The following is a 26,180-nucleotide window of genomic DNA, read 5'->3' as shown; positions in this document are numbered from 1 at the left end:
TGCATGAATTTGGGTATGATACTTGCATTGGGCAATAGGCAAAGCGTTTTATTTATGACTTCTTGTTTTGAAAAATCATGAGGAGCATGCAACTCAGTAGGTAAGATGTCTGGCATTCATACATCGTTGCCAACAATAGGCTCGCCCTCCATTTATTAATGGCTATTATCGCCACTCATAGGTAATTATCGAAGTGGGTGTTTTATTGCGTGCGTGCCTTCTCTGTGCGAGAAGACCTTTGACCAACAGTGTTTTAAATAAAACGTAAACGTATTTTATATTGTTTCGTATTCGTAGGTACTTAGGTAGGTATGCTCCTCTGCCTAACCCAAAGGGAAAAATTTTTGAAATTATGATTTAAGTACATATTTAATTATCACACCAGTGCAGTGAGGAATATACCTAAATACAACTGCAAGATAAGTCAGCTAAAATCCCATTAAAAAATATTTTAGATAAATATTAATCTTTACGATATTTCATTAACAATGCATTCGATAACTTTTAAATAAAGGCACTAAAACAAAGACCTGTTTTCGGCCATATTGAATAAATGTTCTACCTGATACCATCAATATTAAACAGTGTTCGTTTCTTTGTGTTCGCAGGCGGACCAAAGATTTAGTGCAATGTCAATAATAGTGGGTAATTAATGTTGTGAATAAAAATGTAACAAATATAAATGTTCAGAAACAAAATCACTATGTGGCTCGGTAAAATAAAAAACTTGCAAGTTTTTACGGAAAGGCTAATAACAAATAACTTTTAACGCCATCTAGCGGCAAACGTGATGACGAGGAGCTAGGCTGGTATAGAACCTCCGAGAGGGGCTGCGCCCGCGCCTCCGCGCGCCGGGCCCCGTTTATCACGCATGAGCAAACAGCGAGCGAGTAAGTTGAACAACATGCCGAGCAAGGTATCATTCATCAGTCACAGTTGACGCTACTCTGTGGACGGTGCTCTCGCGCGCCCCTCCTTTATGCCTTGCTACAGTACGGGGAAGGCAGAGTGCATAACACATCACCAGAATGTGACATTATAGTGCACTATTTAGTTAATACTTCCCTTCGCCTTCCCTAGTAACTAACGCCAAGAAACTTTTTATTACTTTCTAAAACGTATTTAATTTTCCGCGTGTGTCTCGTTCCAAGCTCGCGCCAACAAACGTGTGTGTGTATAAATAAATATTAATTTTATAGTGTGTTAAGCTGTACCAAACATGACTATATCATACGCCGGTGAAGTACCCAACGGCAGCAGTTTCGGATGTTTCTGGAGGATCCTTTGCAAGTAAGTGGATAGTGGAACCTGTATTCGTGGAGTACGAGGCTTTGACGGCGGAGCCGAGCGCTGCGACCCCGGAGCCCGAAGGTGCACAGCTCGGATGAAACAGCTGTTCGGAACGTTGTCTCAGCGCCCGTTCCTACATGACGAAATCACACACTGATGCCCCGTAACCACACAATATACATTAACAATAGCACCTCGCTAGTTGTCCGTCTATTGTGACGTGCACCTTGTATATGTTTAATGTAGAAAATAACTCTGTTCTCACCGTAGCATGTTTACGTCGAAAACTAATGAAAGTTTGTTATTAAATAGCATAGCTAACAAGAGAGCGAGGATCACGACGTCGACGCTAGAGTCGACCTCGACAGGCGCGGTGATGAATGCTACTTGTACTGCGCGAACTAGAATCGATTCAATGTCTGATCGCAGTCGCAGCTCGCTTGGCCCTGACAACGAAAGGCGGCGAAAGTAACCATGACGCGTGCAACAATCGATTAAAACTTTATTCAATCATGCTTATGAGTTATGACCACTTGATTTCCGTTAATTTAATTCGATTTCAATTCCAAGAGAATTCAACAATTTTATAATGGTATTTGGCACTTTGTTGTCAGCTTTATTTACCTTTCGGGGTCCGTACATCTCTATTTGAGGTACAAGAAAAATCCCAACAAATCAAATGTGTAACAGATTATTTACTTTAAACAATTGATTTTTAATCAAAATATTTGTTTGGCTTACTACTAATAAATCTGCAATTCTAAATATGTGCTTTGACTGTAAAAGCTCAATAAATCATATTATCTAACATAAAAGGATTACATTTTTGGACTGATGAAAAAAGAACATGAACAACTCCTTATTTCGATACCTAAGTGCTACAGTTATTTCTTGGTAGCACGTCCAAGATAACAATAATCACGTATGAATATTGGTCAGTTCGTTAAAAGAAATTGCTTCCAACATGTAGGTAGATAGAATAGGTACCGCTAGAACTGAACTAAACATCTATTTATTTTATTTTTCAAATGTAAGACTGAACGGTAAACGCAATAAGTCACAATGAAAATAAATTTGCTGTTGTATGCGTACTACATAAGGAAACCTGTCTGATCGAGTTACGGTAAACAGAACGCACACCTATTTACACGAAAGTACTAATATTCACTTTATGACATACGTAAATAGTGAGACGTAGGTACAAATCCTCGACTTTCATAGAAAAACTTTGTCTCGTCTGCTTGCCTTAAACTTGGGTAGGTAAAGGTCAATTCTCTGTCATATTTATAATGTAAAAAAGACTTTTGGCTGATTTTCAGTTCCAGAAACCAATTATAAAGGCATTATAAAAACGAACGTGCAAATAAGTAATCAATGCAGCACAAAAAGTAGCAATAACGTAAAGTTGTACCTACCTTTGTAGATATTGTTTTGCGGACATAAGTTATACATGACTCAACTGCACTTCAAAACTCCTAATAGAATTATTGAACTCTACATATTGTTTAATGACAATACAGCACAAATACTATTTTTATTTTCATAATAAGTAAATACTTAGGCCACTTATTTACCTGTTTGATTGAAGTATTTGCAGAAATAATTTAAACATGTTAAGTTCATAATAGGTACTTCGCTTATATAAAAATTGATAAACAGCAAGTCTTTGAAGTCGCGGTTCCGATATTTTTATTAAGCTCCCTTCGACTTGCCACTTACAAGGTTACAACAATTATAAAACCTGTATGTAACAATATACACTACGATTATAACACCTCATAAGAATCCAGTTGGATTCCAGTGAACAAATAAACACGGAATGCTCTAACCATTGACATTCATATTTTTGGGCGTTGTAAACCTCTATTGACATGAGGAATTAAAGTTTGCATAGTTAATTCGTGTTTTTTCTAGGTTTTTACTTAGCTCGAGAATTTATCAGCAAACTCGGAAGTGTCTTAACAGCCGGTGGTGGTGCGGACTTGCACAGAACATATAATTACGCTCCCAGAGGTAGTGTTATTATTTAACTTTTAACCTAGTATTAACGATTCATAATCTTGGATCGATTAAGCAATATATTTTTTGCTACTAAGTACAGATTCCGAAGGTCGGTCGACACTGATATTAGTAATTAGCAAGCGGTGTCGGCTGGCAGAGCTCGATCGAGGCAACTTCTGACAAGGTCAAAGAATTTTGACGAACCTGACTTAGTATTCCGCGTGTACAGAGCCTGTGCAACTTGGCAGTTTCTCAGATCATTGAAAAACTCATGCCATGGTCATGGAAAGGGTAAAATTCCGTAACTTGCACTATTAGTATTCGGATCGTTAAATGCATCATCCTATTTTCGTAAGCCCGCCAAAAGTTACGCTACCAGTTACCTGTTGTTTTCTTTTCAATAGTGTCTTCACAATGCCCTGTGGAGGCCAACGAATATGGTTGATGGAATCTCAATCAAGTGAATTGTGGCAATGGTCCAGTCTAACTTGTTTTTCTTGGTTTATAGTCGGCAATTTTCATAAACAACATTTTATTACACATCGGTTGTTTTTTTAGCTTCATCATCATTATTATTTCAGTTCACTCTTAATCTAGGAGGAGTTACAAAAAACTGACGGCAAACATACAAAAAACACTATCGAGTTCATGATCATAGCAATGTTGTTGGGTTTTTTGCACGTTGGGTAATACCCTATTCTGGCATCAACCTTTTCTATTATCCTACTTTTATAATATAAAAATGGTAGAGAAATTATTTGAAGCAATTTTTAAGACAGATATTAATTTGTTTACCGATTGCTGAAATATTTCTTCGGTTGTTTAATAAGTAGGTAATACTGTATGTACCTATGTTTATCGGACCGTAAACTTATTGGCACAAATCAGAACGTAATGACGTGTTACCAATTAAACAGTAACTATAAAAAATGGCTTAATATCGAAAGTGGAAAATACCCAATTTGTACTGTCTTTGCCCATGACATTCCTTCGGTTATTAGAAATTAGAATACTAGAGAGAAAGTTTCGAAACACATTGAATAGAATGAACTATTGGTATTGTGTCATTTGTTGCGGTATAAATTTATAAGCCGTAATATTGTATTTCCTTCTATATTACATCTTCTTATTGATTTTATTATGAAATGGAAGATAGTTTATTCTATGCCGTGAAGATCTCAAGATCGTGTAGCAAAGCACGTCTTAGCATTTATCTTAACATGGTCTCCTCCCTAACTTTAAAAGTACCTAGTAAAACTTTTATTTATCTTCCTTAATTGTAGCACTAGACACTCTAGCATATCATCATGTAAAACAATATCAGTTTCCCACCTACTTGGTTCAGAGTCTACTATCAATATGTAACAAGAAATTGCCGTCGTCTTGATCACTGGTAACATATAAGGCTGGGACTTTAGCCAGGCGGTAAAGTTTAGATATGGTTCATCCATCACGTCTCCATACTGATACATTAAACGTCCGACTTTGAATCTTAGAATAAATATACTCCATTATCTTTGCTATATTTCTAAAAGCGTATTTTCTCACGAGAATAGAAAAGTAGTGTATAAGATAGACTGTGGCTATAATGATTTTAAGTCCCGTTTCTTACAAGCTTCTTCGCGCTAGCAACTTTAAATCTAAATATAGGGTGTGTTCCGAAATGTTCCCTCCGACTAGGCATGAATAAGTACGTAGCTAAGTCAGTCTGGTTCAGCTAGGCGGTTAAACTTGCTGCTATTTTAGATAACGACTGAATTTCTACCTTACAAATGAACTGCTGGTGATATACAGTGAAACCTGGTTAAGTTATTCCTGAACCGGAGTGAGATAAACTTCTTTTAATGACTGGTAGAATGATTAAAGTTTTCTTTGAATTTCCCAAAGTTCTGTCAGTTTTTAAAAGTTTGTTGTTTCGACGTCGCTTATTAGGTTTTCGATGCACTGCTGCAGTAAATGTTTGTCGCTTAATTTTAACTCATGGAAGTTTTAAGTGGTTCATCACCAGTGATCAGAGTAGGAATGAATTGATGTCATTGATCCGCAACGTATGGAATTTGTTGATTAACTTATAAAGTATTTTGAACTAAAAAGTGTCGTATTTTCGTCAAAATTTATTTACTTACATTAAAAAACAAAAAATACAGGTCATATATTATTCGTTAATATAATTTACGGGAAAATTGAGGGGCACGCAAAGCAAAAAAGCGGCACGGCCGTGCCATCGTTTTTCTCAAAAGCCATTCAGGCCAATTTCGACCGCCATAACTTCGTTGTGGATAAAACAAGAAGCCTAAAGTTTTAGCCATTGCATGAAAACACAAGTATGTACTGAAAGTACCTACTGAAAAATAATTCTACCTATTCTGGTCTATGGTCATCACATCATAATTAGTTATAAGGAAGGTATTAGGTGGCTGTTTACAAATATTCCCTCCAAATTTTGCTTTGTCTTTGTCGCGGTGAAATTCTCTACAAAACACATTTGTTACGTTATTATTGTGCTAATTTAGGAATAAATGGGCGTTCGGGAATAAAGGAAAAAATATTCCACAAACAATCTAGAATAATTAATAAAATTGGAGTGTCTGTTTGTAATATTGAAATAACAGCTTTTACTACATGCATATTAATAGATACTAACCATACGTAAGTACATTAAAATAATACTTTTTAAAATGTTTGTCTGACTGTTTGTTTGTTATAGCTAATCTCTAAAACGGTTGGGCCGATTTTGACCCAACCGTTTTTATTGGCAGGTAACTGATGTACTAAGAAGTAACATACATAGGACGGGAAGGAAGTAACATACTTTTATTAATCACAAAGTCCACCGAGCGAAGTCGCGGGCATCAGCTAGTAAAACATATAGTTTGCTTGAGATTTCAGTCGTTAAGGTTCTCCTGAAACTAATGTACCTATGTATACAAGCATTGTTATAGGAGTGGATCGAAAAGATACAATATGTATGTACTTGTGTAGGAAATATTCTATTTAAGTATTATTCTGACCTACCGCCCAGCACTGGTAAATAAATTCCTGAAAGGGTTGTTTTTAAGAAGATTAGGTTATGTCATAAAATTTTCCATAAACACGTATGTAAGTATATAAAGTATGTAATATAACATTTATTTCGGTTAAGGCGCGGTGAATAGACAACTTTTATGTATTTGAGGGGGTGAAGCAGGTGAAGTGGGTCTCGTGTACTGAGGGGTGCACCGTGCAAATGTCATTGATACGCGTATTCCATTTTATTTAGGTGCGTAATTTCGCTACTATAGTTTCATGGACGAGTGGCCCAGTGCGTTGCTGTCTAGATTCGCGTTCCGTGATCCTCAAGATCGAATCTCATTACTCGTATTAGTTTTTGTTTTCTTATTTTTTCAATATTATGTTGTATACATTTTTATTTAATTTTTTTTATTAGTTTTTTTATGACTAAAACCGAAATCGAACAATAATTTACACAAACTTACTACTACTATAGTTTTTGCGCTAGTGACAGTTGCCTGTATGTCGTTGACGTCTCTCAGTACCACATGATTAGGGATGGACATTAGAAAGATCTTTTTTTATCGCTATCGATACTCGCAGCATACATTGAATTCTCTTTAGTTTTGTTATTAAAGTGTGTTGTTTAGTTGTGCAGTTTATCTGCGTGTATATAATGTCAATATACAGATTCAGATTCAGATGATCCTGACTCAGATAATAATATGAGTTTGGACGAATAAAAAGTAAATAATTTTTCTTAGCAACTTTTTAACCCATCTTATAATGTTCCGTTGTTTCATCAACATAATTAAGGGTTTTTTAAAAATAAAAATTGAACTACGCACAATATTTGTTTTCTATTCCAAAAAATCATCGACTTCCTATCCATATCCATCATAGCAGTACATCTCATCACTAAACACGTCTATGGTGTTACGTATCGCGTCTGTATCGCTACAAACGCGCGTCGACGGCGCTTTTAAAAAACGTGGTGTGCATAGGCCCTTAGACGCAGTAGGCACTAATCTTTTAAAAACTAAAAAAGGGACAGGAGGATATATAAATAAAACACCAATATTAGTATAAAATATGTATTATTCATCTTCAATAATTAGGAGAATGTCATCTAAGAATTGGGTAGGGGGTCGGGGTATATTTTCTTGGTATCTTTCCCAACTGAGATACCATATTATCCCACCCAAAACATAAATGTGAAAGGATGCCAAGTTCGATAATATTGGAATGCTTCGCCTATAAAAGAAGTGAGATCTAAATAAGTACCAAGTTCCATACACAGACCTCAGCTAAAAATGATATAACAAGTTGGCAAGTTTTCACACACTTTGTTATAAACCTACTAAACGCAATGAGTCAAGTATATAATTTTCTATTAAAACTTGCCAAGTTATATCATTTTTAACTGAGGTCTGTGTATGGAACTTGGTACTTATTTAGATCTCACTTCTTTTATAGGCGAAGCATTCCAATATTATCGAACTTGGCATCCTTTCACATTTATGTTTTGGGTGGGATTTCATTTATTTTTGTAAGGTTTATTTTCTTTTTTTCTTATTTTACTTTACTTTGACTAAATACAAACCTTCGTAACGAATTTTAGGTCGGTACGACCATTGGAAGATACAGATAATTTTTTTGTTTTAGTTCCTTAGGGGTATGAATTTACACCTTCATTATTTTTAAAACCGACTCACACTTGGCCATTTTCAGATTTTTTCCTTTACCTTGACCTAAAGACCTACCTCCATGCCAAATTTCAAGTCAATACGACCATTGGAAGTGGTCTAGGTTTTTGATGAGTGAGTGAGTCAGTCAGTGAGTGTATAGTAAAAATAGCGATTTTCTGACGTCAATATCTCAAGATCTACAATAGGTACATTAATGAAATTTTGTATTTTAGATAAGTAAGTAGATCTCGATAGATACTAGAAATTTCATATGCGTAGATAAAATAGATTTTGAGTTATAGGTGGGTCGAACTTGGCCCGAAATGGTTCGTGTAATATAACCCACGGCCGGTGTGACGGTTTTTTTGCTCGAACTTGGCGGACACACTGCCGTGTGTCTAGATACAGGCTGAGATGCACGCCACTGACGAATAACTAATAATTCCAAGACTCTTCTGCCAATAGAGTTACTGCGACCAGTCGCAATTGTACAATTTACACAGCGATCCATGTCGTCAATATCCAATTGATAGGCTTAAACAGTTGTCCAAAATAGAGAGTCAGGTAATTTAGAAATGCAAGATCCGTCAAAAGTCCTTTATAAAGCCGAGGTCGTGGGGTTAAACAATAAAACATGGAAAATACGTGCGCACTCAGAACGAAACACAATGAACGAGTGTCATCTGTCAATCGGTATATGACTGATATCAGACAGGAGTGTTGTAAGAAGTTTAAATCACAGAGTACGTTATACATAAATGATTAAATAATCATAAATGTTTGATAACTTAATTTAAGTTTTCTCGCTTCCCAGATAGAAACAAGGTACCATATTTTGTGATTTCCCTTAGAAAAAAATTACGGTTTTTTTAATATACATTTCAACTAGTTAACTGCTGGGCCCAAAAGTCCCCTTCTCCTTTCAAGAATGGTACGGAACGTTACTGAATGTGTCATCTGCACCATGCTACGCGGTAATAGTATATGAAAAAATTAATTGTATTTACACAACTTATAATTCAAATCGATTTCGTACAAAAAAATATACTGACAACCCAACTTAGAAAAAGCTAATTACAAAATAAAATATTACAAACAGCAAAAATATATGTTAGTGAATGATTATTTTCTGAGCGGCGATTGACACAAACTGACATAGGTCCACCAAGCAGCGCGCCTCAGCGGTCACTGCCGGTCCGCGTAGGAATGAAAGAGAAACGAATAGATGTCATGATCGGACGACGTTTTGTTCGATTCGTTCTGAGTTATTTATCATGAATTATATTAATTCTTACAAATATCTCATTTCAATCGACAAATAAATAAGGCAGATCCCTTTATTATTTTAAATTACGTCACTGTTATTAATTTTATTAAGATATGTTCATAAATAATATAGTTACAATGGCTAGAATTTCAATTTAAATGGTTAGTTTATGATTTTTTTCTATCGAGAAAATTAATAGAAATCGTGTTTTGGAGAAGGTGGTCCATTCATAAAAATGATCAAGATTAACATATATTTTTTTTGTTGCTCTAACATGTAAACATTGGGCAAAAAAACTGCTGAATCAATCCTATTTTGACTATGCACAGCGCCTTAACTAATGAGTTAATAGGCAATGGCCTATTGTCATTATTAGGGTTAGATATGGTAACGAGTGGACGCCCAAAAGACAGTAGGACGACTGGGTCTTTTTGCACAGAACTAATTGACTGGATCCACTTCTGAAAGAGTAGAAGTCGTACGACGAAGGCTTTATGCATCCAATTATTTATATTTCCGAAGAGCCCCATTTATGTGAAGCCGAAGAAACGCTTGAGAGTTTGATTTTTAAATAGCCGGTTAGTGGGCGTTTCAGCGTTTTACAATCTGAACAGAAAATATGGACGTATTGCATTGTGGAACGCTCTAATATTTCTTCATATTGCACTAAGGGATTAGAGATGTTTTCTATTTCTTTGTATATGTTACGGTACCTAAAATTTGAACTAAATACGATAAATTTATTGTAAGTTAAATAATTGGTTGTAATTGGAAATCAACGTTAATGCCAGAACTAAAAATTATGTTTGGAAGATTTTTGAAGAAGATTTAAAGTCTCTTTGCAAAAGAGAACGACCTAAAGAGAGTAATCGAAATACTTTATAGTAATTTATAAAAACTCGTTTATAAATTCTGGAATCGTTATTTGTATGTAGGTAGCACTGACTATTTTTTTTTTGTATTCATTCAAGATAAACAATAGACATGCGTGATGCCCGGAGGATAGGGGAGTTGGGTGTGGCACCCATTCCACAACTACACCCGCCAGCCACGTCAGTCAAATTTTTGCAGACCATTCAGCTTGAATTTATATCAACAATATATTTTTGAATGTTGATTAAATCATGAAATAATGGGAAAAAGCAATGGTAAAACCATTTTTCAAAAACCTAACTGTATTCACTGCTGGAATACTGGGGTAAAAGCCTCTAATTGGCTTTAAAAAGCTCCGGCGCCAGTGCAGAAGTGAATGATCTCCGTTCGTGAACTGCGCAAGTCCTATATAAAATCGATATTGCACATGCGTTGTCGATATTTCATTATTACTCGGGCTGGCAGCTCAGAGTAGGGAAGCGCAGGCATCGCCTTATTTACAAGAAAAAAAAACTATTCAGTTCTAATTACAAGTTCTTGGGTAAGGAATCAGAGGTTTTATAAATGTTTTGAGTGGTTTTCCATGGTGTTGCAGTATTCGGAGTTACGTTGCCATTTACTCGTAATACATAGGGGACGTTGACTTCCATTAAAATAGGTCAACGCTGCTGTGGTGTTTATTTAGTGTATCCACTAGAATCCTTTCTGATATTGAATAATTATATGTTGTGTATATAAAATACCTATGTTTTATAATACGTGCACAGTGTCCTATTAGGAAAAAGTTGTATTCTTGTGTATATTTAATTTATTTCTTAATAATATGCTGATGCTGGCTTGCTGTATGTTTCTCAGAAATATGACTTCACTCTTTTGTTCAAATAAATCTACTCAATGTAGCCAATATTGGTTCAGTGTTAGGTCATCGGTCTATTGTAGCTTCTGTCAGCTTTGTTACCGACAGCATTGAAGTCTTGTTGTACATATTAGTGTTTGTTGTATTATAATATGTGTGTTTAACATAAGGATATGCTTTTTGTTAGTTATATTATTAATTCTGCATTTTTGTAAGTATCGGTGGGTATTATGTTAATCGATTTAAGTTAGATGGCGATCGATTTAGCGAGTTGGTAATTCTTTTTGAAACACAGCTGTGCCTTAATTTAAGTAGTTGATTTAAGTGAATTATATGTGCCATAAACAACATCTTGAGACACCTCCATGAAGGAATATTGGATACTCCTGCTTTGAGCTCCGGCACAAAGAACGATGGGTTATAGTCAGTAAGAGTCTGACACACCCTCTCACTTCACCCAAGGCGGGAGAAGTCAGTTGTAGACATTTGATAATTTTCATCTTCTTCCAAAAAAGAGCGCGGAGAATGGAGAGATATGGCTAACCCCTTGTATGTAGAGGATTCAGGAATTACAGAGGTCGCGATTATTAAGTCCACTTTTCGGTTAAGTCGGTTTTCCGTGATGAAGTGTCAATAAATGAATAAACTAATAAAAGTGATGAATTTCGGCGTTTATAAACACGACAAAAGTTGATAAATATCTTTAATTTTTTACCCATAAATTCCTACGATTGTGAGAACAGCATTTTCCTCCTTTCTCATAAGAATTTCAGTAAGCCCGTGTACGTAATTTTTAGTGCTTGCAAGTTTGCAATCCTCGTTTACTTGTCAAACATCCGCTGTATGATCAGTAATATCGGCTATGCGTTTTCTGTCAGTTATAAAATTTAATAACAAACTTTTAAATTAAAGCTACTACACTTTAATATTAAGGGATATGTATGTATGAGGTAGATACGGCCACTGCTGCTGAATAAGGGTGATCCTCTTAAGATGGAACTGCTGAAATTACTTTATTACTAAACCGAATTAAATAAAATAAATACTTTGAGGATGCTGTAGTCCAACTCTCGGTAGCTAGTCGCAGTTTTCGGGTATACCCAAGTACTGTCGAGTAATATAGGGCAAGTCTATTGCCATTGCCATTCATAACCTGCATCTCTGCCTAGCCCTGTAGGGAACAAAACTCAGGGAAAATCATATACGACCGCGTAACATGTAGTCTAATTTCCCAAGCAACACCGTTATCGAGTGTCGTAGTCGTTGTGAACCGGACACTTTACATATTCTAAGTAAGAAAATATTCAAACTTAAGTACGTATGTATTCACCGCACGATCTTGTAGCAGACCTTTGAGGACATAAAGATTGGTAATACGTACGTAATATACTAATTCGATAGTCTACATCACTTCCGACAAAACAGGTGTCATGAGTTAATTCACTTTCCTATTTTGTATGCGCGTGCAATGTAGATAGCTGCTGCGCCCAAATAAGGAATCTGATTCTATTTTTATATGTATTAGCCCCCACGTCGGAGGCAAGGACACTTTTAATTAGCAGTAGTGGGCAGGACCTAGTGAACTTGGTGGCGGACGGACTCGATATAAATTTGAGGTCGCAAGACAATGGCACTCGGAGGATTGCAGGTCACCTTTTGGCAACTAACTATTGTAATCTGTATTGAGTAAAATTACGTTGGAATTAATATTTCAGGGAACATTTCTAGAGTATGTTGATAGTTTTACATTTAAGCATGAATACTGATTAACTGATGAAATGGAGCACGGTAGCTGATAAACCATCATAATCATCATCATAATACCAGCTACTAGATATAAACTGTTTAGTCTAGGCGTCTCGCAAGGATTCTAAGATAAGCCAATACGAAGCTGCCCGCATCCAGCGATTCCCTGCGAATTAATTAGGTCGTCTGTGATGCCGTATCGGCCGTCGCGTCGGTTCTCCGAGCTAAGTGCCGCCCACTGCCACTTCAGCTTGCTAATCTACAGGGCTATGTCAACGACTTTCATTTACTTGCGGATCTCGTCGTTTCCGATTAAATTCTGCAAAAAAAAGAACTGAGCGTAGCCTTTTCCTTAGTACGTAATAAAAGTACCTGTAGTAGTAATAGTACGTATTAGACCAAAATATATGAGCTTACTATTAACAATTTAATTGCATAAATATTAAGATTTTAGGTACAGGATTTTTATATAGCATGATTCTATTATTGTTTTTAATTTGCATATACTGCTAATACCTATTTACTCTGGTTGAGTTGCTGCAAGAACAACCAAGCAGGAGAAGTATGGGTTGGTTCGTTTATAGTATTAGGTGTTTACCAAAATTCTTTGTAGTAAATATATAAAGCTTGAAATTATAAGCCCCTATTAACACAGGACTTCCAAAACTAACAACATACTTATGTACGTAACTGGCAATATAAAGCAGCTTTGGTAATATAAAGGAGCTCTGGCAATATAAAGGAGTTGCGTTTAATATAGGGGCACTCCTGTTTAAGTTTCCGGGAATATGAAAGGGGGATAAGAAGAGTTAATGTTTACTATAATTTGTGTAGCAATAAATGCATTTATGTATTTTTATTTCTTAATTTTTCTCTTCAGAAGAATCATTACTAAACGTCTTTGCTTAAGTGTGACTTAATTTGTCCAAACACTTTTGAGATTCTTAGAAACATATTTTGCCTTAGACGGCTCAAATCTTTTTTCTTTCGCAATTCGTGTTTTTATCATTCGATTAGTACGTAGTTTAATAAATCACGAGAGTCTAGGTTAGAGTATACATTTCAGTATCGAAATATGATACTATTTGCTTATAACCATCCAATGTGACCTCACCACATTATGGCAATGTAGCTAAACCACTACTTAAATTTACTAAGACTATCATTGCTGCATTTCTCGAAAGTAGACATTTCAACGAAAAAACTATTAGTATTATTTGATCCACAAATAAAATTCACGTTTTTTCCCAAACAAGAAATATTTACTAATCTTATATATTTTGGCAATGGCACCTCGTACGCACGTGTCTGTATAATCGGATATTATAAGGACCGGTTGTGAATGAACTGAACTAACGATATATTTATTTGTGTAGTATACCATTATATACATACGGGAACAAACGGATTTTAAGGATTTTAATGGTTAAAATCGCAACTGTGTTACCTTCTCTCTTACCATGCCATATGACCATTAAGCAGGGTCTGATAAAGCGCTATAAAGAAGTTCAAAATTCTACACTATTTTATATAATGTATTCGTTCCAGGATTACGAAGATTTGCTTGTTACAATTATATAATACAAATAACATAACTGTAGAAAACTGAGTTAAGTATTCAATTGAGTTTATTCGTGGAAAAACATACGAGTTATGGCAACAATCATAACACGAGATCACGCAAACTTCGAAACGTATCTAATAATAAATAATGTTGTAACTCTTATTGTGGTATGTATTATGTATGTAAGGTGTACATAAGTCGATATGTAGGTAAGGTATTTGATTAGTGTTGTGTCATGTTTGCAGCAATTGCAAGTAAAATGGTAAGCCATCACGAGATCGGAGGAAGATTGAGTCGATCGGCGGAATGTAGGCCGATGCTCTGACAATTGGCCAATAATTCAATTGAACTCATCCTACGATCAATTGTAAATGTTTGTTTCGTATCAATCCATTGTCTTAGGAAATTAATAAGCGGTGTGCGAGGACAAGAACATTTTGCACTTCGCTTTCATACTGTGACTGTTTGCAACCATTTTCTCTTTGTGTTCAAATAAAATGATGTAACTTGGCTTAATAACTTTTACTGAACGTAAACTTTGTGTATTATTTAGAATATTGCTATATGATTACTTTATTTTGTTATTGTATCTAAACTTTAATCTCGTATTTAGTTGTGTATATTCAGATGACTATTAGTAATTAGTTTTTATCAGTTTACCAAATATTTATTGTCTTTAAGCTAGGAAATGGGCGTGGGGCCACAATGATGGTGCCATTTAATTAATTAAAAACAAAAAAGATCTTGAAATCAGAAGTCAAACAAGTATCTTCAATACTGTTACCACTTGTCACGTTCCTAGAACCATTGGACTCACGGTTAAACGATTAGACATGCAATTATACTCATTTTTTTGTCTGACACCCTGACGCTAAACAAGTTTTTCGAAGCTCGCATCGTTCGTATCACGTCACGGCCGAACAATCCGGCTTTATTTTTCGTAATAAAATACCAGATTATAGGTACTCATAAGATTTAAATAACAAATATACTCGTATACTACGTAAAATACTAGTTCAATTTGTTTAAGTTGTAATAAATACATTAATATCATCGACTCGTCGCAGTAGTTGATAAATAATATAACAGAAATATTCATCTCGGCCGCTGCTCAATGTTCATGTTACGATGATGATTTCAGCCACGTATGGTAAATTATTTATGTCAAATAACAATAACATATCTGTACAAAAATGAAACAACACGCGTGTGGCACGTATGGGTAATCGTCGGCAAGGTCGGCCGGGCACTTCGTGTCGGACAAGAGCGCCGTTACACAAACCTGACTTTCTTCCTTATCCTTATTTTGTAATAATTTTACAACGACTTAAAGACCGATATACTTTACTTTCGCTTGCAGATGGAGAGGCAGCGTGTACAAGCTCGTCTGGCGGGAGTTACTAGCATATCTCACACTCTACTACACCATCAATTTATTGTATCGGTTTGCGCTAACAGAGCAGCAACAGAGGTGAGTCCTATCCTATATAACTGCTTATTGTATACTCGTTCACATTCAGCCGGTCACATTACAAATCCATACATCGTATTAACATAATTAATATTACAACTTATTGTATTATGTATATGCTTATGTTTATACAAGTATACAGGTGTATGGTCGCGCTCATGGGCAATTAAAACAGCTGTCATAAGGCAATCGACCCATAAAAAATTCACCAAAAGAGTAAACATACAGGTACTTATATACGTAGGTATAACAGTATGTAATTGGCTCATAATATTTGTGTTCACTGCAAACAATAAAGCCTTGTTTTATAAGTACATAGTATGTAGATACAATTAGATACATGAATAAGCAAGGCTATAACTGCATTATTTAAAGATTTGTATATTGTAGAAGTTTGAAGAAAAAGCGGGAAAATTTTAAAGTACTATAATATGGTAGTGCGGCCATCGATACAATGGATACAACCAATAATACTAAAGTTAAATTATTTAAAACGTAAAGAACAAAAACGTAGAGGTAATTGTTAGCTTCACCTCATGAAAACGTCGAGTTCGAGCTCTCTGTGAATATTTTTTGTTTACCCAAGCCATCTGCGCGAAACAACTCTACAGTCTTGTTTTTATATTGATTCCTATTATGTTTTTTCAGTTTGAAATGTTAGTGTTTCGAGTCAGTTTGCAATTTCTATGTCCTACAATTACAAGCTCGAGGTAAACTATAAATAACAACTATACCAATGATTTTCTTTCTTTAACTGCAAACGAAGACAATAATCATTTAATGAGAACAGGCACAATTTAATGATTGAGGAAAGTAATAATACATAGTTTATATGTATACCTAGTCACCAACTAACAATAATACTGGTATTGCAATGACTTTATCAGTACACAAGTGGCATAAATAGCCTTACGCCAGATGTAATAGGTGCTATCTGAACAATTTGCGTTTGAAATGCCAGATTTTTCACATTGAACAAGCAGCGAACCTACTTAAGGTTATGCGGGTGTTTTGTCATTGTGAGGTTTCATTCGCTCAGTTTGTTGCAACTAAATTGCCATTTGATCCAGAGGAATGATGTTAATTTCACGGTTAATTTCTATTATCTGATATAATATCTCCTGTTTGTCAAGTCGAATTTTCGTCAAGTCTACCTATAACATAAGTATCAGTGAGTATATTAGGTACCGTACCGAATTGAATGATATAAAGCAGTAGGAAGTTAACTATTTTTGCCTTTCGAAACCTAATGACGTAGGCCTGAGAGTTATTTTTAAAAGGCAGTTCAAAGCTACCAATGTCTGTCGTAAGCTAACTACTTAAAGTCGTGATAAAAGTGCGGAAATCGGCCACAAGAATAACACCTCGGCGTGCAGTGATTGGCTGCGAACATTTAGTGACTAACAAATTTACGCAACGTAAATTCGGAAGAAATCACAATTTGGCGGACAAGGCTGTGACGCAGGCGCAGCGCACAGCGCGGTGTCACTGCGCACGCTGTACGAGTAATTCCCCGTATCATGTTCGATAGAGACACATAATAAAAATTACCCATGTACTAAGTTTTAGGAATTGCATTCATACTAATGTACATAAAACAAGATGATATCATTAGTAAAGTCATCAAGAGGATATCTAACAGCTTATGTACAAAACGTAAAAAATAACATGTGAGAATAAGTTAATTTTCCTTAATAAGAGGTCGAAAACAACCTAGCTACTGTTACAAACTCACCAACTATGAGATACTTACTTGTTCTAATGGTAGCTATTCAAAACCAATGCATGCAATGCCGTCATGACGAATAAACATCCAAATCAGGGGCATTTTGCGTTCCATTGTCTTCCTATGGGAAACAAGCGTGTCGTTATGAACAATTTTCGTCCGTTGTTAAACTACCGCTATTGAATTACTTGATATACGTTTCTATTTACGGTAGTATCGATTCACCCAATTTGTGTGGTGTTTATACTGTGCTGCGTGCGATTCTCAACATCTGATATTATAAATGAATTGAAACTAATAACTAAATAATTATTAAAACGAACTAAAAGGTCCCTGCGCTTACATTAAAATTATGTAGTAAGAAAACATAACTAACGGAGGGCTATGTACAGTATTAAGTGCAGTCTACCGCTTCAGAGAATTAATATTCCATCTTGCAAAGGTTTCAAAGTTTTTTTTTTCCAATGCTCTTTCACTAGTCGTGCCGCACGCCGTGCCGCATCATGTAATTAAAAAGCCTTTTGCGAGGCTTCGTAATAAAAGCACCGAGAAGAAATTCATCGATCATATCGGAAAACCATTCAGATAATATCTCGATTAAAAATTCTGTCGGCCGCTAGAAAATGTGGCAGCGTGACTAATCAGTGATCAAAGGCAACAGAAATTAGTTACCACTAGCTAGTTTTCAGAAAAAAACTAGGAAAAGATGTTCGTAAAGGGAAAACTATTTGAAGTATTTGAAAAAATAAAAAGAGTAAATATTCCAACGTGACTAACCAGTGATCAAAGTTAGCTAGCTAGCTTTGTGGACAAACCCAGGAAAAGGAGTCAGGAAAAACAAGATTGTACCTATGACATACTCGACATCAAAATGTCTAAAAAGGAAAAAAGAAAAACAATAAATTATCTGGGTTTTGAATGAAAATTAATGCATTGCACCGGAATTGAGAATCTTCTGATTTAAGTCATAAATCAGTTAAAAATGTTAGCAATTTCTATAATGTTTACTTACTAAATACAAGCTAAGACGAATCAAGTAGAGCGCAAGAGCACAAAACTACCTTTTTTCAAAGCACTTCGTCTTGTTTTTAAACCGGCTTAACTTGGGTTTGGACTGTACCCGAATTACCGGATAACCGAAAGTCAATGATTACAATTAAACTTGTTTCAATCGCATAGCTCTACTAGCATACTTTGATTTTATATATAATCTAATATTTTACGATTTTATCTCTAATTCCACATTTCAATGTCTGATTCATACACTGTTGATCATAAAAAATCCTAAAATGCTGTGTAATGTTATGTACCTAAGCTGTATTGGTTCACAAACAATATTAACATCCTAAAAGAATCCAATGGCCTTTCCGCCTTCGGCGAGGTGAGAGGGGGTGTCAGACTCTTACCGACTAAAAACCACCGCGATCCTACTCCTGCTTTTCGAGCCGGAGCCCCGGTAACCCGCTAGATAGCCCGCAGTAAAGCTATAAACCCCAATCCTTGCGTTGTTTTGTTGTTGTTGGTTGCGATGTATTGATGCAGCTGTGTGCTTGTAGCGCGTATTTGTGTTTTCGGTTTCTGTGCGGGTGACGTGCCAGTTGAAAGCACGGTTTTCGTACGTCAGGCAGATAAATACCGGAAAAACGCACTACGTTCTACGAGCTATGTATTATGCGCTACGACATTCGTATTACGCGCTACGCGCTACATACTACGCGCTATGAGGTATGTACTACGGGCTACAAACTACGTACTGCGGGCTACGGGCTATGAGTTACGTACTATACGCTACGAGCTACGTACGCCACACTAAGGGCTATGTACTACACGCACGAGATAAGCACTACGCACTAAGAGCTACTCGCTGCGAATTACGCGCTAGGAGCTCAGCGCCACGAGCTGTGAGTGGTTACTACTAGGTATATACGGCTGAAAACATTTGACAGTGCGATTTTAAGCTCAAGCATAAGCCAGCACGGTTTGAATGATAACAAACACAACTTTCTTCGTGTATAATTAAAAACCGCTAAGTTAGGACATACATTTTCAATCCGCTTCGAACAAACGTGGTGACTAATTGTATACAAGAAAAGACCTTTATCCAACAGTGACATATTTGCAGACAAATAAAAGCATTTCGTCAACGCATCGTAGGTACATACATTATTATGTAGGTACACAAGTACTTCAGTTTCGGACTGTATATAGATACAAATTGCTCAATTTGCACAAATGTAACAAACGGAACTGTTTCCAATTTTTATTAGAACACCTATTTGTAGCGTGACCATTATGACGACTGAAACAAGAGTTTGTTGTTTTGCGAATGTTGCTAACTACGAGAACGCAGTCAGATTCTAACAACCTGGCGCCCAAAGTGATCCCGGTTTAAATTTTTTTTTATGTTGTTATCCTGAATTCGGAAGATTTTAATCTCAAAATGGTCATGAATAGATATCATAGTCTAGGTATATTTAAACAATGTTTTATTAACAGTAAACGTTGTAAATCAATAGAGCCATGTCTCATCATAATTTCTATATTCTATGTAATTTCTCAATTTCATCGTTTTCACTAACTCTGACTGACTTACATTATTTTGTGCATTATCGATATGCTTTGTGTGATTTATGTACATGAAATAATAAAAAAAAACATTGATTGTCTGCAAGCGCGTTTTATATATAGTTAACCTACATCTTAAATTGTATTTATTTGTTATATTATTAGTAATTATTCAGAAATGTTGATGATGTGCCCGCGTCTGTATCAAGCTAACAGAAATGTTTATACAAGCAGTACCTACAGAGTTAACAAGTAGCTCCAGATATTATCTGTAAGACAGTCTTTAAATGTCTCCGCTTCTAATGAGTTTTTATCAGTGCGTTAGTAACAGGAGACCGATGGGCAGCGTACTCAGGCCACACCGTGTGTTTCTGACGAGATTTAATGTGACCGTTAAGCGATGGGTCTCCGGGATTGTCGAATCCAGCTTTGTATTATTAAAAAAAACGGTTTTCGATAGTCCACAGTACATGATATCTGCGTGGCGAGATTGGAATTGATCCCGGTGTATTACACTTGCACTTCTCATTAGTGCACAGTATAAATCTGTTAGGGATCAAACCTATTACCATTTTAGGTGGACAACCCATTTTTCGGGCACCACGATAATCGTGGTAGAGTGTGACAATGCTTGGGAAGTGACACCAAGACCTTACATGAAACAAGCGAGAAACCATAGTGTTTTACGCAGTGAGTGAGGTTACCGATAGCCGAGTCGCATCCCCTCAAATGCGGGCAACACGAAGACAATATTTACTCTTCTGGTGTAGCGAGTGTCCAAGGGCGGCGCTTTCCATCAGGTGATATGACTGCTGGTTTGCCTCCTTTTGTTCAAAGAAGGCGATATGTTTATTTATTTATTTACTGCCATTCCATAACGAATGAATCATATTATTTCGGATTTCGGATAACCCAGGTAGGTACTGGTAAATATTCGTCACCATGTAAGATCCAATGAAATAAGCAACGGTACTACCTACGGATTCCTTATCAGAACTTTGTTTAATGCCTAAATATTCGATAACAGTTGAGCTGTGTAATAACTACCGGTCAAGCATGATCAAATCGGATAGGTCAAGAAAATAACAAATATGCATCATATAATGCCTAAATATTTTCGTATGAAATATTAAGTTAATAACCTCATGACGTTTGTAGCAAACGACATCCTTACTTTTTATTAAAAAATAAAGACGAGAACATGAAAATTTTGCATATTCTAAAAATTGTTTGTAAGAGTGTCATTATTAATTTTATTATTCATTGGTATTGAATAGTTTTGTCTAAGTGAAATAATTTAAATATTTTGTAGTCAAATATCTGAAGTCGACCTTTTTGTAAAGGAAAATAATGTTGATATTTAACAAGTAGGAAAATTCCTTGCCATTTATTAATATTTTCTCGTTTTAGGTTTTATTTTTCTAAAGTTTTAATCCGTCATTTACATAAATAATTTTGCATGGCGTTAATATTAGCTTATATGTCGGTTATACGAACTGACGTAAGTCTCAAAAATACTAATTAGGTTTCATTAAATAAATATTTTACCAATATTAGTCATCGGCGTCGATGTGTTGTACTTGCCCCACGTCATAGGTGCATACCTGAATCGTGTATACGTAGATATGTATACTGTGCACACATGTATAATATGTGCACGCATGTATAATTGTATACTCTGTGCAGGTACAAGAACCCGATGAACTTCGCCCATTGTCCTTTATACATGTATTCGACAATGATGGTTACTGACCGATGGTCATACTACTATTATACATATTTATTATGTAGTTTGTTCATTCACAAAACTCGTTTCCACAGACGGTAAACATGATTCTTAACTTCTTGAATTAAACTACGGTACTGCAATTGAACCAAAATTGAAGAAGATATATTCAGTTTTAAATAAATACAGCCTTATTTTATTTTTGATAGTTTCTACTATACTTAGATTTAGATTAGATTTCGGCCATCATCGTCCCACTGCAGGGTATAGGCTTCCCTACCCTCCTTCCACTCCTCCCTATTTGCAGTGAATCCTTGTCATAGATGTCGAATCGACATGCGGCAGACGTGACCAGCCCAGTTCCATTTCAAGCTTGCGGCTTTATGACCAACGTTGATGATTTTAGTCGTGGAAGGCAGCGTGGTGTTTTTTAATCTGTTTACTACAGTTCTATGGATAAATTACTCGATCAATATGTCAGATTTGTTCGACACAATCTTTAAAACGTTATAAATGATCATATGAGCTAGTTTCACAACCGGCCTATTTCAGTGGCTCAAGCAATTGACTTAAATGTTTAAGTATCCTGGTTTCTTAGACAAAAAGGTTCGAAAAAAAAATAGTTTCGCATGGGCCACGACAATCCTTATCCTTCGAAGTTCCGCTTGCATACTCTGAACTAACGAGGTTGTCTTGTCTCCAGTCTATTATGCATAATGAGCCATATGGTAGATAACAATATTATATGTATTGTAAGCTAGAAAGCCAATTATGTTCTGCTTCAAGGGGAATTAAGGCAAAAAGGGCATTGTTATATTGCCTCTTAACAATATCTAGTGTACCTACATTGTTAGAGTAAAAATCAGATGTCATTTCAAACAAGAGAAAGACCTGCTATTCTATTGCAAGAAGAAATAAATAATGAAGTAAACAACATCTGTTCCCGGAGACTATAAGACAATTACAAGTCACAACAACAGAAGAGGACCCAATCACAAATGGCTTACAATATTGACGGAAACATTGTTGACAATTGCACTTTAATTTAAATATTATTACTCTCTGATTTTATTGTAAGTACAAAGTGGAATGAGATAATTAGTTATAATAACATGTTAGCGTTTTCATATGCAATAATGATGTATTCAGTCGAGATGACGCCATGAACATGATTTATAGTGTAACTAATTTATGACTATAGGTACATCTACATAAAGTGAGCTGACGTGATAATGGGTAGAGCCAACTACATAGGTACTATTGAAGTAGAAACATCTTGAAGAATTCGGTTACTCTTGTTTTCCATCTCGCTCTGTAAGGAAAATGCAACCTTTAGGGTGCTTTTCCACCAGAGATTTGCTATGCTACATTGCTGTGGATGCGTTTGGCTTCAACTACTCATTTTCATTGGTATACAAAGCTTAGCACTGGTGGAAAAGCACCCAGCTAAGTTATGTTTTATACGGAAAGATGGGTGCTATGGGGCGTGCTATGGATGGCTTCCATACTATCGACACATCGCATACTCGAGCTGCGTATCTTTCTCACACGACTACTTTGCGGCGGCGTATCTTCATAGCACATATTAATCGCACACATACCAACGTGGTTTAGTATCAGTGGAAGCGATCACATAGTTTCACAGCTTAGCTATAAGATATTTGTAGCATGGCTACATGGGACATCCCTGGTGGAAAAGCACCTTATCTAGGTATATGAGTGAAACAAGATCAAGACATCAAGACTCACGACATTTAGACGCGTTCTAATGGTATTTGCATAAGATCATCACAAAACTAGAACTATATTTCATATTTTGCTTGTTAATAGATTCACAGTTTTTGATAAAATCTTCCAAGGACAACATGAACTCTAAAGAATGGCACAGGTTCCTTCAAAACTTTAGTTCAAATACCACGCATGGCAATTAGAACGGGAAAACAGGTATTTTTTTTTATAATTCATAGTATAATAGGTGTGTATTATATTGTAGACTACACGCGTTATTGAAACAAGTTTTTCATTCCAATATTAAATCATTGATATTTACGACTATGTAAAAAGTAATCATTGAGGAAAAACGATACGATTAAATGAATTTAACATGAGCATCTTGATGGAATATGAAGTGTATTCATAATAGTTACAAGTAATACATAAACATATTTTTATGGCTTATATAATTTATTGTCATCAAGACTAAGAGTGAGTACCAAATATAAGACCGACCGAACATCAGGAATTGGGTTAATTATCAATTAGTTTTGACCCAAACAAACAATAAGGTGAAGCTAAATAAAACTATTTAAAGACATTCAATAAAGTATTATTTCGCGACAAATGATAAATGATATTTATTTTTGCAAATAGGTTACAATGTAACTCTTTTACACGTCAATCTTTCAAATATACAGATGAGGCCCGCATTTCCTATCGGAATACTCTGAGAAGAAATGCCGGATTAACTCAGAGGTCATAGTCTCTTTTAAACTCCAGATAAAATCAATTAATGATGTCGGAGAACTCTACTTACTACTTATGACCATTAAAAGACTATTGTAGAATTAAGCCAAGCTTCGTATATCGCTGCAGCCCACAACCACTCCAACCAAACGTTAGACTATTGATTTGACTTGCTAGCCGTATCCAGAAATAGCCGTTCCTACTTACCTAATTGTTCAAGAAAGACACTTAAAGTACTGTAGTCTCGACACGTGATTTAAGAACGGAATAATTTTAACAGTGAGTTGTTCGCATAGTGACAAGAACGTAAATGAAATAATAAAAAGAAAAGTGGAAATGTACTCGGCTTGATCGAAAAATAAAATGTTTTGTAAAAATAAAACAAAAGCAATGCTTTCCTATGGTTTCCCATAAAAAACTTGTTTACATAAAAATGTAGAGGTAAATGGCCAAGACCAGTCTAAATGAAATAATGAGCAAAGTTTCCAATTGAAATGTTGAAACCTAACAAACAATGTTCCAAACTTTAAATAATCAAGTATTTATATGTTCTTAGAAGTTTACATACAATGCACAGTTCAGTACCTTTAGTATGAGTTTGCTTTACGTTTAAAGTAATCGAAACGAGCGCATTCGGTGGTCTGATTGGTTAGTTTATTCTAGACGGCCAATCAGAGCGCCGAATGCGCCTCGTTCTTTCGTTGAACAAACTCATAAGAAGAAACTCTAAGTGTACAGTACTGAGTAAAGATGAGAATGAATTGGTCGCATTTCAACGTAATATAAATAAGTGACAGTGAAAATATACCTACTCTCTCAACTACCTCATCTAAAATAAACCTCAATATTTGCGTAAAAGCAAAACTAGTCCCCCATTTGAGTTAGTATAGCTATTTTTCTGTTTGTGAAATATTAAGTGCACATTTTAAAACATAAAGTCTCTATAGGTAAGTTATCACAAGATTTCAATTTAAATATTTTTGGTAGTAGTCACAAATCGCCTGGGGTCACATATAATAATTAATCAAATGCTTACGTAGTTACTTTGAACAGAAGTCAGAATTGTTATGGTCATTTAACACATTACAATTATCTATTATATAAAAATAAGTCGGGTTTTCCTTCCTGACGCTATAACTCCAAAACGCACGAACCAATTTCCACGGTTTAGCATTCGTTGGAAAGGTCTCGGACTCCGTGAGGTTTATAGGAAAGAAAATTCAGAAAAAATGTCATGGTGGCGAAACGGAGTTCGCCAGGTTTGCTAGTGCTTAATAATAATTTCCGTAGTGCATCTTAATTCAAGGTCATCTAAAATTACTAGTTTCTGAATGAACTTAAACAATTTAATGTTTACAGAGAGGTCCACTCTTATAACATTATTCTATGTATAAGTTAATCAGTGTTGTCCAGTGGTTTCATTTAGTTTTTGATATTGATTATCATGATTCATATGCTTTTGTTACAAGTTCATTAAAATATTCGATTATACGTGATATCTTGTAAGTATCTATTGATAGATATAATGCAGAACTTTAAATCCAGGTTCCGCTTAGAAATTGTGGAAACGATGCTAGCAGTAGGTACTTTATCAGAATTGTCATAGCGTTAGAATACACGTTTCTTATTAAACTAACCTACCTACGCAGTTGTACCTAATTAGATTCGTTTACATTATACATTTATTAAGTGATTATTTAGTTTTTTATCATTAGGTACACCTGTTTTTTAAGGGGGAACATCATTCGATGACTTCTCTCGCCTTGGGCGAGGCGAGTGTCAGACTAACTGACTAAAAACCACCCCGTTTCTACGCCAGGTCGCTGCCTTACGCGCCGAAGCCCAGGTAAACCCGCTACGTAATCCGCATCTAGGTACCTACCTAGGAACCTAGATAGTATTTAAGTACAGTCCATATACAATGTAGTCCGTGCTGTTGTGGTAATATTCAGG

General features: G+C 35.6%; 1 protein-coding gene across 3 annotated transcripts in view; it reads left to right on the top strand.

Annotated features, from left to right (window-relative positions):
* The first annotated feature begins 617 nt into the window (after positions 1-617).
* The window catches only part of LOC118263192 (bestrophin-4), a 48,190-nt gene continuing 22,627 nt past the window's right edge, over positions 618-26,180 (top strand). For 2 of the 3 annotated variants that reach the window (XM_035575038.2, XM_035575037.2), the window contains exons 1-2: positions 907-1,290; positions 15,637-15,747. In XM_035575038.2, coding sequence (XP_035430931.1) covers positions 1,220-1,290; positions 15,637-15,747 — 182 coding nt within the window. In that variant the 5' untranslated portion in view covers positions 907-1,219. The other variant, XM_035575039.2, reaches the window with a different exon arrangement.

Source organism: Spodoptera frugiperda, chromosome 25 (assembly GCF_023101765.2).
Source record: "Spodoptera frugiperda isolate SF20-4 chromosome 25, AGI-APGP_CSIRO_Sfru_2.0, whole genome shotgun sequence".
NCBI lineage: Eukaryota > Metazoa > Arthropoda > Insecta > Lepidoptera > Noctuidae > Spodoptera > Spodoptera frugiperda.
The sequence above is the reverse complement of the archived record's forward strand: the minus strand, read 5'-3'. Positions and strand labels throughout refer to the sequence as shown.